Source organism: Netta rufina, assembly GCF_964035555.1.
Source record: "Netta rufina genome assembly, chromosome: 19".
NCBI lineage: Eukaryota > Metazoa > Chordata > Aves > Anseriformes > Anatidae > Netta > Netta rufina.
In genome coordinates, this window is record NC_140143.1 from 753,785 (window position 1) to 769,890 (window position 16,106).

A 16,106-nucleotide genomic window follows, 5' to 3' on the forward strand; every position below is an offset into this window, starting at 1 on the left:
ACCCAGGGGTGGCACCAGGCTCAGGGGAGCCGTCGGAGGGGTGGCACACCGATCCCATGGCAGTGCTCCCACGCAGTCGAGCGCTGCTTCCAACACAAAGCCAGCTTTTCCACGTGTGGGAGAACTGCAGCAGCCTTTAACTAAACAAATCCTGAGTGATTTCCACATTGCTGAATGACATTTTAATAGTGGAAAAATAATGCCCGAAATTATCTACTTCATCTCTTCCCATTGTCTTCTACTGGCTGGGCACGGCTGCTGCAGCAAAACCAGCTCTGGATCTTCTGGTCGGTGTTTGCTGGTGCCTCCCAGCAGCCTGCTTACAGCCTACATTTACACGAGTTATTTGGAGAGCTCCGGGCATCCCCAGGCTGAAAGCAGTGGGGCCTGGTGGGAGCAGCCCAGCCCCAGCCCCAGCCAAGCCCTGTACCTGACCACCCGGAGCAGCACCCAGCCTGCCCAGCAACGTGCACACAAATGCCTCACACAGACTTTTATTATTCACTGAAATGTCATAAATCTCCAAGAACTCCCTCCTTCACAGCGGCTCTTTGGCGTGGTGCCTGCCCAGGGTCAGGACTTGGTGCCCTTCCAAAAGCACGGGGGATGTCCTGGTCTCACCTGAAGGGTCCCCGCTGGCAGCCTCACCTCCCGCAGGGGCGCAGAGCAGCCTGGGGAGAAGACCCAGCAGCACGACTTTTAGAGAAATCTGCTTGTCCAGTGCAGGTGTCTGCCGCAGCATGGTGTGGGCACGGGGTTTTCCACGGGTGCTGCAAACAAACAAACACACCCGACAGGCAGAGCTGAAAGGTGAGCACGTGCTGCCCACCCTGCCGGGGCGGCACCGCCGTGTGAGGGAAAAGAAAAGACTGCGAGGCTTCATACGCTGTGCAGAAGGAAGCAGCGGAGGCAGCACAGCCCACGGCCACCTCACCTGTTTTCATTCCTAAAGGAAGCAATTGTCCAGGCTGTTTGGCACAAGCACAAGCTCAGGACACACCTTTGGATGCCACTGGGTTTGGTAAGGTCGTTCCGTGTTTGGCAACACAGCTGCGCTCAAGGCCCCCCGCTCCACTTCGTGGTGGCAAGTTTTATAGAAGACAGTAGTGGAAACGTGCTGTCCTTTCAAAAATACTTCAAGGGAAACGTTTATCAAAGACAGCTCAGCAAACATGGCTACAACAAACCAAGTTTTGTTTTCATTTCAGTATGGGGAAGAGTATGTACCACTGGCACCAGCTGAGGAGCCCAGAGTCCAGTCGGAGCACATTTGCTACAGCCTATAGCAAAGATAAATAAGGACAGAAAAAATGCTGTAATTGAGAAGAGCCAAAGGGAACAGATTGGGAAATACACTGGGAAGAACAGAATTCCATAAACAAGTGTCTGAAGTCTGTGGCTGTCAGCATAAAGAAGCAGCTTTGCTGTAATGTCATGAAGAAGTAACCTTGGAAAGGTGGCTGTGAAATCCCCTGCCTACAGAACAGCAGTGCTTTAAGACCTGTGGCTGTACACTTTCTGTACAAATGGAAAAAAAAAACACAAAACACACTAAAAAGCAACAACATGCCGACAGGCATACTGTATAAAAAAAGAAAGAACAAGAGGCAAGACCTTTAGGTGACCAGTTCTTCCTCGCCAACAGAGCAGATACCTTCCCTGCAATCCCAACAGTTTGCAGGTTTATTTTTGGCAGATTATAATTAAAATGATCGTCATGGCTTTAGAGAGAAGCCACTAAGCTGCATTGTTTTGGTTGAAGCAAGAGTGCATGTGTGCTCTGATGAAGGGACACTGCAGAGAGGCTTTGCCACAGCTCTGCTCCTTCCACCTGACCCACAAATGCTGCTGGTTGTACTTGGCCCTCTTTAGTGTTCTCATTTCTCATCAGCAAGTAACAAATTCTGGTTGCTAACCAGTCGAATCCCAGAGGCAGAATAAAAAGTCCTTGTTAAGATCTAGAAACACTTCATGTTTCTAAGAAAACCAAATCCAAACTCGCGCAGGCGCTGCTCCTGGTTTGCTGCGTTTCGCTCAGGTTGCACCACCGTGCACTGACGTTTGCTTCTCCTGTAGACCGAACCCACTCCTCTTCCATTCTTCACCTTTCAGTCCTCCCAGGAGCCTCACCAAGCCATCTCTCCATTTTTCTCTTCAGCATATTTTCCTATGAACATCCTTCCTGCCCTTCCCTCTTCCGCTGTCTCGCCCTGTTCCTCTCCGGCTATTTTCGGAAGGCGAAGACGTCCCGTGTTCTCGAGCCTCTCTTGCCTTCGCTTCCTGGTTTAGGAGAAGATTCTTCCGCCAGTCCCCCGTACGGGCAGCTCTCAGACTCTGGGTGATGGCCAGAGCACTCCACGGCGGGGATGAAGCCGCTGTCCCACATTCCTGTCCCGCACAGCTTGCACAGGTCGTGCAGGCTGCAGGGGATGCGGGGTAACAGGTGGAACTGATAGAGCAGGCTCCTCGCCTAGAGAGGAGAGAGACAAAGTCATTTCCTCGTCACCAGAGGGCGAGTCCAAAGCACAGGGGTTGCCAGCATGCTCCTGTCTATGCTGCAGCTCAGCTATGCTACAGGAGCCAAAACTTCCTCCTGAACTCAAAGCTGGAGATGCTGCCAGCAGGTGAATTTAGAAGCAGCTGCTCTCAGCACCGGATTCCTGCCTCTCAGCAGCACAACATGTGGATTTGCTGCTCAGCTGCAGCAGTCCAGGCTCAGTGCTGCTGCTTGCAGTGCGTCTCAGTGCCTGTAAGGTTGTTCTGCTGCCCAGCCCCACTGCAAACTCAGCCCCTGGCCTCCCTGCACAGAGAGCAGCACGGGGAGAGGTGGTGCTGTGCCCACTGCAGCACCCTGCGTGTTCTGTGGTCACCCCCGGCCCCAGATGGACTGGGGACCCTGGCACAAAGATGACCAGCTCTGTCTGCTGATTCCCTGAGCCTGTGCAAGGGTCACCCCAACCGTGCTGTGACCTCCTAGGCACTCTATAACTACCTCTTTTTTTTTCTTTTTTTTTCTTTTCTTTTTTTTTTTTTTCTGCAAAACTGCTTCCAAGCAAATAGCAGCATCCTGTTCTTCCAGGCTCCAGACAGGAAGGGGCATACAGAAGATTAAGCATCAGTCCCTCATTTTCTCGATGCTCTGATTCATCTCCTGGACCTGAGACTTGGCCCCCATCAGCATGCAGGCGTTTACCTTCCTGAGTACGAGTTCTCCGTTCATGTGCATAGCCAGGTTGCTGAAGTGCAGCAGCATCTGGTCAGTGGCCAGCTGCTGCTCAATGACATCGTCCCCGTAAATCACCACGATGGCCACGCAGATGAAGAGGTGGAAGTAGTCTGTCTGCAAGGAGAAAACAGGGGCTGGATTACAGCAGGTGGAGGCAGAGACCTGGCAGAGAGCTCCCCACCCTTCACAAGCGTGTCCTTAGCAGGGATTTTCTGCTCCTGGCAGTTTTTCTGCCTAGTGGTACTCAGAAAGTGAGTTGCTGGTGGATTCTGAATCACGGCTGAGTCAAAGTCTCTTGCCTTTAAAGTGTGGGAGCATGGCTTGGACCACAGCTTTCAAAGCAAACACTGTCCAGCTGTTAAAGAGAAGTCTGAACCTCAGAAGTGGATGCTCAGCACTTTCTGGAAAGCCTCCTTTTAAAGCCCAGACATTCCCAAGTAAAAGAAGCAGGCATCCGTCCTTCTGCTCGACAAATATACACCTCTGACAGTTACAGGCCCTCTGTAACATCTACAAACACGAATGTATCTACTCCAAATCTCCCCGAGACATCTCACAGGTTGCTGGAAAATGCCCAGAGGGAATTAAAGCTGCTGAGAAAGACTTCTCAGGTGTCATGGCTGCAAATGGTCAGAATACTTATGGAATTCAGTACTATGGCAAACAAACTGCATTTTAAATGAAGTGGGGACCATCTGAGCTGATCGGTCTGTGGGCAGTAAAAGGAGCCCCCCAATTCCTTAATGAGGCAGCTCCATTGCAGTTTGCATCACTTTTGGTTTCTTTCAAGGTGAGCCACAGCAAATCAAACTAGAGCACGGCTAAGACTAAAACATGTCATAGTCCCAGGCAGGAAAGTGTTGTAGAAGAGGGAATGCTTGCAATCAAACTTATTTTGGATGCTTTGGTACTACGAGCCTTTAGGGAAATCCTGCAACACTCAATGAGAGGGTGAGGACCCAGCAAAGGGCAGGCTGCTGCCCGGCGTGAGCCGTACCCCCCTCCCAGTGTCTAACCTGGTAGTGAGCCCAGCACGCCTCCCACATGCGCAACGCCTCAGCATCGGGAAACTCCCGTTTAAAACAGAGCAGGATCCAGCGGTGACAGAAAAGCATCTGCAGACCATCCTCTCCCAAGGAAGAAAGGTGCTGGTAGAAGCGTGGGTGCATGAGCCGCAGCAGCTCCCGCAGGTACATCTGGAAAAGATGCTCTCAGCTCAGCCGCTGCCTCGCGGCGCCCTCGCCACCCCGCGAGCCCCCCACCGTGTGCCAGACCTGGGCTCCAGCAGGGCTGGCCCCGGCTCTCCCTTCTGACAAAAAGCTCCAGCTTGCACACAGGCCTGTTCGCAGCCAGCTTGTTACAGCACAGCCAGGAGCACGCTTGGGTCTGTCATTAGTGGCTGGAGCTCCCAGGCCACTGCAGCTATTTCACAAGGAAGGAGGGAGGGTGAAAAGAAAATCCCATGACAGCTACATTGTGAAAAGAAAGAAGGGGAGAGAGTCAGGCTGAGGGAAGCAGCATGAAGCTAGAGCCTTAAAAACTTGAGAAAAGAAAGGACGCAGCTATCTACAATATTTCATTTCAGCAGAAGCTGAGCAATGTGGAAATGATTTTAGAAAGGCTGACTGTTACAGGCACATTACAGAGATAAATCTGTACGTTAACTAACTGCACCTCACCAGCAGCGTCCCATGAGGTTTCCACCACAGGTTTACCACTTTAAATTGGTGCCATCGTGACCTGGACAGGATTGTTCAGATGTAAAATGTATTTTCCAGGTTTTTAACCAGTAAACTACTGGAATTAATATTAAACTAAAAAGTTCCCATTTTTGAGTAAGGTGACATTACTTCAAGTAATTCTGTCAGATGCACAAGGCTTTTCATTTGGACATCATTAAAATAATTTATTAAAAACAGGCTTCAAAATGGGCTTCATAAAAGCCCATGAAGAGGGCTGTAGTTCAACTGCTCTGCCTCATTCACACCAAACGCCCCTAAAGCAGGAAAGAAACAAACCAGTGAGCCTTCTGTCTGCCTGAGAGCAGTGCAGAGAAAAAGAAAGCACCATCCTAAATACATTTGATCATAAAAGATTCCTTGAATCAGCATCCTTCAGTGTAGCCGAGGCAATTTTACTCTGACAATTTATTGGCTGTAACTGCTCCTGGAGTGCCTCAGTCACCTGGGATTAATTTTATCCATCAGGTATTTTGTAGCCTTGGAGTGTGATTCTGCATGCTCGAACCAACAGCCCAGACAACTGCTTTATGGTGGGCATTCTTCTAATCTGACTGGGAAAGGAGAAGTTAAAGAAAGGACTAAACAGCTCAGCACTCAGCCTCACCAGTTGTTTCTCCATATCCTCATCCCGGGGTGAGCTGATGAAGATCGTGTTCTGCATCAATCCCACAAAGCACCAGAACGTATCCGACTCATCTAGGACCTCTGCCAGGATTGGGGCTACCAGGTCAGACATTCCTTGGGAATATCCAATTGTTGGGTTAAACACTGCATAGTTCAGCAAGATCCTCCTGGAGAAGACATGCAAACGGAGAGGTGAGATGTGGAGAAGGCTCATCACAGCTTGGCGTGTGCCCGGCCCTTCCACCCCAGCTCCTATAATACAGTCTGAGTCAGGCCAAGTGCAAAAGGGTAACAGATCACTCCTGCTGTCTAAAAGATTATCTTGCAATTCCACCTGGAGGCTTTTTGAGCACCTGTACAGCATCTTGCATCCTGCAGAACTGCTTTCCCTACAAGAAATGTATCCAGAAGCATAGCAAAGATACGCAAACACCAGGATTACAGCATTTTGGATTAATTCAGAGGGACTCCTTGCTGAATGACAAGGACTCTGAACAGCATACAGCAGTTTGAGGCAGTGGATTTGAACAGAACGCCTTAGGCTCTTGTTTTCCAGCTGGAGGCAAGCCCACTGGGAGCAGTGCAGAAGGAACAAGCACCACAGTTTATCTCAGCTACAAAGGCACACAACACTATTGTAAGGTGCTGTAACACGTACGGATAACCCCTGCTGCAAACATCAGCGTGGTGAAAAAAACTCCAGCAGAAGGCTTTGTGTACACAGACACCAGAGTATAAACAGAAAATGAGAATTTACATAGACTAAGATGACAAAAATGAAGGAGCCATGGAGAAGGAGAGGTGATGCCTACACTTCAAATCATGAGGCTCCGAGCCATCCTGTTCGATAAAATCCAGCGGTTTCATAGGCACACATTTACAAGTCACACAGCCATGAGGCAGTCTGTGCTGGTCCTCCACCCCATCAGGAGAACCACAGACCAAAGCAACTGCCCATGACCCCACTACAGCACTCACTACCCCCCACAGCCACAGAAGGCTCACACCTCTTATATGCCTACGTATGAATGGAAGCAAGGTGATAGGAGCAGGGTTATATTGTCAAGTAAATGGCTAAAGAAGCAGTGAAAGTACCAGGTAAAAAGTGGTTTTGCATTGTTTGGTACCAGCCACTATATGTATGATGCTTTTCAGCATTCCCAAAGCAGCAACTGAGGCAACCTGGGCCAGGGGGATTAATGGGTTTTCTACACTAGGATCAGCCACTTCACCTCATTGTTTCCACATTTGGGTTGTCCTCCCCTCGAAAGAACTGGTTGCTGCGATCAGTCCTCACAACATCTTTGTCTACCGTGAACTGTACTTTACGCCAGAAATCCTTCTGCTCATCTGGAGTCATTGAAAGCCTGAAAATTGAACAGCAACAGGAGTATGTTGACACAATAGGAATATGATTGCCACAAGGAACAAACGGATTTATTTCAGCTTCAATTTTAAGAGAAAAACTATTTCTGTGCAGAGTTTTCTCACCAGCTGAAAAAGAGACAAGAGGTCTGCCTGGAAGAGCACATTTTCTGTCCAAAGGGATTACTAGAAGGAGCTTCTTGAGTTATGAATGGGATGACACGACATGTTTACTGTGATAAACTCCACTTCAGGAGCAGCTGAAAATGCTCTCCACTGCTCCTTGTGGGTGGCACACCAGAACTCACCACTCTGTTTTGACTGACTCCTAATTAATATTTTGACTGTCTCTCTCCAGCTTAAATTTACACAAGTAGTTTACAATGTACGGTTATTGCAGAAATTACTTCCTTGAATTAGATATAACTTCGTCCCTATTTTTACATACAGATATATCTATAAAGAAACACGCACTCCCATTTTCACCTCTAGTGTGCTAAACCAAGCACGTCAAGCTTGTAGTCTGAAATAAGCTTCCCTACGTGGTAGTGGTGAGCCTGTTTCAAGAACCCAGGTAAGATAATACTTGAGCTGTATGGTATTAGCTCCAGATCCGCACAAGGTCAGCTGTGCATGCCAACACCTCCTGCACCCAGCACTTCTGTCCAGGCAGAGACTCTAAGTCACTTGTGGTGCCATTTGACTTCAGACCTAAGGAGAGATGAGCAGCAGAGGCTGAAGCTGATCTATTACCTTTTCTCCTGGATCTCAAAGTATTCTTTCCTCTTCTGTACTCTCAGCGCCTCCCTCTCTTCAGAGGTGGACTCATAGCTGTAGTAGTGCAGCAGGAAGGGCCACACCTCCCCACGGATGGAAATATCAATCCCACCGAAGAAAATGGCCTGGAAGAAGGAGCAAAAGTTATGACTGGCTCAGTTTTAACATTCCCAAAAACAGCAACAAGAAACTGCCTGCTACTATGCTTTGGTGGCTTTGCAGTTCTTTCCTGACAAGTGACGCCTTGATTCAAGCTCCTGCAATTTGCACATGTTTAGAGGGAAAGTGCTGGCCTTCTATTCCCAGACGAGACACAAATCGGGCTCATTTCAATGTCAATAACCCCCCCTGGAGAGGCTCTATGATTAACGTGTCGTTCTCATGTCACGGCTTAATCCCCAATCTTGGAGACACTGCATTTCACTGCAAACTCCTCTCTCAGGACCTGGACCCAGTGCTCCCCTGCAAGCCCTGCATTATTTCATACAGGAATCTCAATTTTTCTTTCTCTGATTTGTCCACGCCACTGTTGCAGAGGTGCCAACCACCCAACACTTTGGTTTGCTCATTCCAGCGGGCTGCAGGAGCCGACAGCACACCCTCCTCCATCACAGAGGTGCTCCACTGCCCTGCAGCAGGCCCAGCTGTGGTCCCAGCAAGACCTCCAGCCAAGCACTGGGAGCAAGTCCTTATGCTCTCAAACACCCAGCGCATGCCCCCAGCATGAAAGCAAACGATCGCAGCTTCCACCTGGGGACTCACACTCCATGGCAGGAGAGAGCAGATCAAAAGAGCAGCAGCAGCAGCCACCCCTCTCACCTTCTGCAGCTTGTACTCCTCCTCCACCTGCCCGGATTCGTTCAGGTGATTGAGCCAGGCAGACACGTCCAGACGCCTGTACGTGTTCTCCTCCGGGTGGGTCTCCGAGGAGGGCAGCTTAGGACGACGGATGGAGAATTGCATGCACGTTTTCTCATCAGTAAGCTGCTGAATGGGGGAAAACGAAACAAAACAAAACAAAAAATGGAGGCAAGAGCCAGAGATAGCAGCAGAGTATGAAACCCAGCCATTTTCAGACCAGGAAAACCTTTTTGCATGGTTCTTGTAGGATTAAGCACTGAGGCGCAGTACTTGGAGAGAGTTTTTTTTTTTTTTAATTCCAATCATTACAATAGCGAGAGTGATTAGAATAATTAAAAATCCGAGTACCACAAAACAGCTTCATCTTTCAAAAAAACTGTTTCCATTCCTCCCCCAGTCTTATCCCTGACCTGAAACTGAATTAATGCTGCTTACAGCAAAACTTCACCCTGCCAGGAATGCCTGCAATAAATTACATATGATTGGCCATATACAAAGGGATTGCTGTTAGGCAAGCAGGGAACTGCACTGCCAGGCTCTCTAAGGGCACTCATGATCCCAGTGCAAGACTGCAGCTGACATTTAATTTAAAAATCAAAGGTTGTTCAATGCAAAAAGTGAGCCCATGCGACCATAATAAGAAAAGCAGCAGGGGGCTCTGTGGGAAGGATGGAAATTTAAAAATCACTGTTTCTAATAAGCACATACAGTATCTTAAACAGATAATTAAAGAGCTCTTATCACATTTGTATGTAGATTGAACAAAATATGGCAAGATGCCTTGTCAAAACATTTTCAAATGCAGTGTGCTATGCTTCACAAAATGGATGAAAGACTCTGACAGAATTTCAGACCTACCACTGCAGATTCCCAACCACCTTACATGCCTAAAGCACAACGCTGACCTGTCTGGTTGCCATATCTAGCAAAATAACTACCTAAGCGAGTTTTCTGGCTTATCTTCCCCCATATTCCACAGGCAGAACAGGAATGGAGGAGGATAAGTGAGTACAAGAGAGATCTCACATCTGACTTGCAGCTGCGTCCTAACAATCTCCAGCACGTTGTAGCTTTCTGCCCGACTCGGTGACGCGAACTCGCAGCTTTGTTTCTCCAACACCTTCTGCTGGCTGAGAACCTGAGCGTGAAACACCTGCAGTAAAGAAGCTCTTCGCCTCGTGAACCTGGCCAGGTACCTGGTCCTTGAGATGGGTCTCTGTGCAGTACTTCCACTGCTGGAACACCTCCGACAGCTTATCCAGGCCACCATGGTGAAAATGGAAGATCTTGTACTGACTCTCCCGGCTTGCAACAACCAGTTGTCCACAGGTGCAGGCCTCATCGCTGTGGGACAAAACAAGCAGGGAGAACAACCCACGTTCGTTTCCCAGGACAGGGAGAGGCCCAGCAGGAAGGGGAGACATCAGATGACAGAGAGAGGAAAGCAATTACAAAGAAGTTGTCCCTTCAAATGGGGCAGAAACCATTTTACAGCTCTGGATGTGGCCATAGTGACTAGAGGACTGTTGCAAGTTCATTTCCTCAAGGAGCTTCACTTGTGCCTGGCAACTTCTACCCTTCCACCACATCACGGAATTACGTTTTGTCTTCCCCAGAGAACAAAAAAAAAAACAAAACACAAGGAATCTGTCCCAGCAACATTAAGCCAGCTCCCAAAGTCAGCTCCTAGAGATGCGTGGACTTGGTCGTGCACAGCACTCTAAGGAAGCAGAGAGTGAGAGCAACAAGAGAGAGTAAAAATGTTTTGAAATGTTGAAACATTGAAAAACGTTTTAACTGCTGTAATAATTTGGAAGCTCATTGAAGAGACTAAGAGCAGTTAGACTCTAGGGGAGCACCAGTGAGGGGCAGCCAAGAGAAAAGGTACCACAGGCAAAGAGATGTTCTCCACACCTCCAGGCTATTTTAAACATGTTTTGTTGAGACAGCTGAAAGAAGCATCAGCACCTTCACCTTGCTCGGGAAAAAAAAAATCCTTTAGGCCCTATTACTGTAACCCAGAACTCTCCTGGGGGAGGCTGACACTCGCTTTCCTGGAGACGACCACTAGGGAAAGCCTTCCAGCGAGGACTGCAGAAGCCACCTGCCTCCACCGAGCCCGCTGCACACTGCTCCAGGGCACGCACAGACACCGCAGAGAAAAACAAGACGTTACCTAAAGAAAAGGCGCAGGGATCTCATCTGTCCCAGGTCCACTCTGAAGACACCGCAGATCTGCTCGAGGGCAAAGACCTTCTGCTGCTCATCCCACCTGGCGCTCTGCGTTTGCCCGTTGTTCTCCTGGGACTGGGCACTGGTGTCGAGGCTGGACGCGGAGCTGGTGGAGCAGGTGGTGCGGTTGTCACACGTGTCCCTGCAGACGAGAGCGTGGAGGAGAAAAGAGCAGCCAGAGACTGCAGTTACACGCAACAACCACGGGTGCTACAAGCTACAAATCTTCTGGCAGAGCTCTGAGATTAGAATTCAGCGCAGGTCTAAGGAATCAATAACAGACAGCCTACGAGAGCGATTAAATTATTTTTATTTAAATCAACTCCCTACTGTCCCAGCAAACGGTCCTAGCTTTGGTCTGTTGTCAACAGAACTGGGGAGAGTGAAAACCACCCCAGAAAACACTTCTGAGAGGGCAAGATGTGAGCATCAGCTCGCCCCCAGCTGAAGCAAGCCCTTAGCACGCAGCTCAGCCGCTTGGCATGGGCACGGAGGGACAGGTACATCCACGTTTGGCAAACGCTCTCCGAACCCAGTGAGATCCAAAGGTGCTTCCCCTGAACTTCCCCATTGCAAATGGGCCCAACAAGCCTGGATTCATGAGTGTGACCTTCAGACAAATGCTTTCCATTTGAAAACTTGGAACTTTGGAGAGTTACGGAGTGGGAAATCACACGTGAGCTCTTTCGCCCACCACAAAGCAGAGAAAGGGAATCCATCCATGCTCCAGTAAGCCAGGAGCCCACAGAGCCCCAGACACCTATCTTTATGAATAAACTGAGTCTAGATTAAAAAAAAACACATGCCTGCCACCAGCCCCAATCCCAAAAGAAAAATATCACTGCTTTGAGAATTAAGTGAATCTGAAACTGTGACCCCTTGATTCTTAAAAAGGCCAATACATGTGAACAATCTCAGCGCAAGCTCTGAATGGGTTCCGCTGTGAAATCAGGGTTTGCAAAACAAGGCGAGTAGCAGGTATAAAGACAGCCCCCTGCAATGCCACTTTATGCAATGTTTTCTAATCCGCTTATCTAACAATGTAGGCACTGAACGCTGAAAATCACACACTCAGCATGCATCTGCAGCACACCACATCAGTATGCCTTCCAAGCCTGGCTGCAGTGCCTCTTCCACGGGGACGAGCCCCCTTTGCAGCATCTCCCCATGGTTCAGGTCATTGCATTCCAATGGCCAGGTTCCCGGACATCCCAGTTAGTTGTGGGTTACATTTTTAACAGAGCCCCTGCGAGCAGCCTAGTTCAAATGGTTGGCTCGAAACCTCAGCGCCCACACGCATGGGAAATAAATCCCCAAGCCCCCTTCTCGAGGTCTGCAGCATTATGTAGATGAGACCAAGGCTGTCTCACTTTCAGCTAAAAGAGCAGCCTCGTGGCCCTGCTCGTGAGGTTCTGCTACTCCGTTTTTTCAGGAAGCATCAAAGCAAAATGGCATTCAAGCCATGCGAGGGTGGAGGTCTGAGAAGTGACACTGCAGTATTGCCGTGTGAGTGGAGATCACGGGACAGACACGAACTCACTCAAAGAAGAGTGACAGCAGTTTATGTAGGTAAGATGCTGGGAGACATCCAGTCTCACACAGCCACACGCCATCACCTGCAACTTGTGAACTTTTCCTTGAAAACTGTACCCGCCTTCGTGAAAAATCAAGCGTTATTTTCAGATAAAGCTGCAAACCATAACACTCCTAAACCACTCTGTATCTCATGGTAATGCAAAAGCAATAGGAGCCCCGGTGCAAGACACCCGTGCTGGCCGGCTGGCTGTAAGCAGCTGGTATTTGTGAAGCAACGCTCAGGAACAGCCACAGCTGGTTACACAGGATTTTCCTGGAAGAGATGACTCAAAGGAGCTTAAAGACCAAGCAGAGGCAACCAATTTTCTAAAACTCTTGCAAAGATGCACTGGTCGGTGTGACAAGGAGCTGGAGGACTCTGCGGGAGCGCTGTCGTGCGGTTCCCTCCTTGCAGCAGGCAGCGAGCCCACGGTTTGAGAGCATCACCTTGAGCTACCAGCAGGGAGGGAACGGCCAAGAAGTGGTGTTTAGGGATAGAAATGGTATTTAGGGATAGAGCTGGGTGGGCTTGCTTGGAGCTGGGACACCGTGCATCTCCTGAAGACAGGAGGGCATTGCCAGCTGCGCAACCAAAACCTGCTCCAGGCGCGCCGTTACCTACCTGTAGCTCAGAGGCTGCAGAGCCCAGGCACAAAGGTGCTGGCACTGTTCTACTTTCTGGAAATGTTTCTTCCAGACAAATATTTACAGTTTGCTTTTAGTCACTAGTTACAAGCTCGTGCAGGCATTGACACACAGAGAAGCCATCTGAAGCAACACGTGTGCCTGGATTTACCCCTTCTGGACAGCAAAAAGCCAACAAGCACGAGCGCAGTGCCTTCGGATGTGCAGCTCAGGGAAACTCCAGTGCTTTCACTGATGTAGAGTACAAAATCTGAAAGAGACACCTGTGCACACCATGCCCTTTGGAGAGATCTACAAACACGTCCGTCCATATTTAGCAGAGATGCAGAGAGCGCCACCTCATACGCTGTGTGTATTTAGTCACTGTGGGAATTGAGGAAAAAACTCAGTGTGCAGCATCACTTTTTCCTGTATATAATCATTGGAGAAAAAAAGTAATGAAAATATTCAAAACTGTTGGCCTTATTCTTAAAAGAATTTTAATATTGAGATCATTCTGTTCCTAAGTAGCAACAAGTAGTATGCTCAATGCTAATTCTGTGGTTGCTGGGGAGTCCTCTATCCAGGCACACAAGATATGCAGACACAGGGGAAGAATTTTCCAATTTATTATTTATGAAGGCCAGACTATTATATCTGGTAGATGAGGGATTTACACCAGCGCCCTGCAAAAGAAGGGAGCTGAAGCATGGCAAGGCAAATAGCTGGAGGAACAGTTCAGGGAGACTTTGGGTCGCAGCATCCAGGAAAAGCAGACCACCAGCTAGCGGGCAGCACCGCTCAGCAACACGGGAGAACAAGTGCAAGGCCCCACGGGAACAGAAGGGACAGGGAACAAAATTACAAGGAGGATTAGCAAACCCTGAGGCAGGAACCCCACGGCCATAGGCATGGTTCCAATTCCACCTTCCTCCTTGCTTAAGCCCCATTACTCTCTTGTCACTAAATACATCTCGTGCTTGCCGGTGAGCAAGATCCGGCGGTGATGTATTTTCTCAACAATCAGCTGCAGCAAACTACCTCAGCTACATTCCAGGATATTTGGCTGCCCCTGAGAAGGAAAACGTCCAGGTGCCACCAGTGCCGTCCTCCTGCTGGGGCAGGATCCTGCTCCGGCCCCGCACGGGTCGGCGAGCAGCAGCAGGGCTGACTTACTGCTCGGTCAAAGCATTTCTGTGCTCCTACGGCATAAAGAGACACGAAACCAATTATTATTCCTGTTACAGAACCAGGGCAGAGACCTGCACCCATTACACGGGAAGGCTATTTCAGCAACAAAGATCTAATAACTCATTTTATGACAAGATGTGACAAATGTAATTATAAGAGGGAAAGGGGCTGAAGATCTCGGCAGGGATGTGGCTGTTATCTAAGCTGTCGGCGTCCACCAGCCGACTCCCAGAGCCTCTTGCAAGAGCCAAACCCTCACCAGTTGGCTCTCCAGCACCACGGTACTAAAGCACGCCTTCAGTAATAACAGCTTTCCCTTAACAGCCCCGTCTATTCCTGCATGCCGGCTTGTGAAGCGTCGTTTACAGACAATAAGTATCATCATAATGTATGAGCGTCCGTGTAATGGGAATTACATGCCCCTTTTCCTCCCCAGGGGTTAGCGTTTCTCTGTTTCTCCACTATTCCGCACAGGCACTGACCTTCCAGGTTCCTCTTCTTTCCAGCAAGGTGAAACAGCTCACGGCAGCATCAGCTGCCTAAACCGCCCATGACAGATAGCTCCAAATAAATAATCCATCAATAAAAGTTCAAAGCTATCCTGAAATGCCTAAAAATTTAGTGTAGCAATTGCACCCAGTGAGGCTGTGCTGGGTAGCTGGAACCCAAATCTATTGTTCTGATAAACAAGAGAGTGTCCTTGACAATATGCATGTATAACGATTTGTGAAACATGCTGATTTCAGCAATATATGAAAGAAGTGCAAAAGAAAATGGATTGGTAATTTAGAATGAAACATTTTGTCAAAATATTTCTGCTCATGACGCTGCAGAGAAGGGATGGAAGGACACGCACAGGGCAGCACGGCCACGCAAACCCAAAGTCGACAACAAAACCCTGCAGTCACACCAGCTACTCGCCTCTGATCAGTGTGAACTGGTAACTAGGCTAAGAACTATGTTAAATTCACCATCTGACTGAAAATATTTGGAATTTGAAGTTCCTCTGCCTTAGAGACCCCAAACAGAATCAATTTATGCTGACCTCAGTGAACAGGGAAAAAGGCATGAAGGTACTGAGCCCGGATGAAAGCCCGACCAGAATCCCTGACATTAAATGTCAAAACATCCTGGTGTGGAAGTGTACCTACACATCTGCCAACCCAAGGAAACAAACCCAACTCTATTTGTTAGGGAAACCTGTGAAAAACTGCACAGGACGTTAGGGTACAAAGTACATGAATGTCAACATGGACTTTCCAAAAGCTTGTTCCACAGGCTTGCCATTGATCTGTTTGCTTTCAAAACATAAATTTCCCCACGTTGAACTGCACTAAACGCTATTTAGTAGCTAATTAACTTTCTGTGCTGAAAACCTCCTGTAATTGCACTTCTTTCACCTTTTTTAGCCCGTGTCCTCGAGGGAACTGGAGCTGTCCTACGGCATTTGTTCTGCTCATTTCTATCTCACAGGCACAAGTTCCTTCCTGACAGCCGACTGCCAATCACCGTGCCAGAGGTCACTGGAGACCAAATTAGGAGCACTCTGCCTCTGACAAACTTGCTTTGCTTAGCTTGCCGTAAAGGGAAAATAAAAGGTTATGAAAAATAATTGTATCCTTTCATGCCCAGCACCAGCAAGCAGATTCAACAGCAGTTCTAAAAGTCAGAGTATTATTGCTAGTTACTCATCATTAATGTTATTACGGATATTCAAAGAACAAGCTGGTTTCATCTCAAATGTACTGGGATCCATTGCCGCCCCGGTTTGGGGAAGGAGCTCGAAGCAGGTCGGTGGCTCCAGCTGCAGACACACGGCCACCTAATCGGTGCTCACCGTGCCAGAGCAGCAGCCCCAGCATCCGTCCTCTGACCTTGGGCTGGAACAG

The 16,106-nt window shown here is 48.7% G+C and overlaps 1 protein-coding gene across 6 annotated transcripts in view; it reads right to left on the reverse strand.

Annotated features, from left to right (window-relative positions):
• Positions 1-478: 478 nt before the first annotated feature.
• TBC1D16 (TBC1 domain family member 16) overlaps positions 479-16,106 on the reverse strand; it is a 31,666-nt gene continuing 16,038 nt past the window's right edge. For 5 of the 6 annotated variants that reach the window (XM_084298407.1, XM_084298404.1, XM_084298403.1 and 2 more), the window contains 9 exons: positions 10,772-10,969; positions 9,792-9,939; positions 8,554-8,721; positions 7,711-7,859; positions 6,825-6,959; positions 5,573-5,759; positions 4,243-4,422; positions 3,194-3,340; positions 479-2,470 (listed from right to left, as the gene is read on the reverse strand). In XM_084298407.1, coding sequence (XP_084154533.1) covers positions 2,225-2,470; positions 3,194-3,340; positions 4,243-4,422; positions 5,573-5,759; positions 6,825-6,959; positions 7,711-7,859; positions 8,554-8,721; positions 9,792-9,939; positions 10,772-10,969 — 1,558 coding nt within the window. In that variant the 3' untranslated portion in view covers positions 479-2,224. The remainder of the gene's footprint in view (positions 2,471-3,193; positions 3,341-4,242; positions 4,423-5,572; positions 5,760-6,824; positions 6,960-7,710; positions 7,860-8,553; positions 8,722-9,791; positions 9,940-10,771; positions 10,970-16,106) is intronic. The other variant, XM_084298408.1, reaches the window with a different exon arrangement.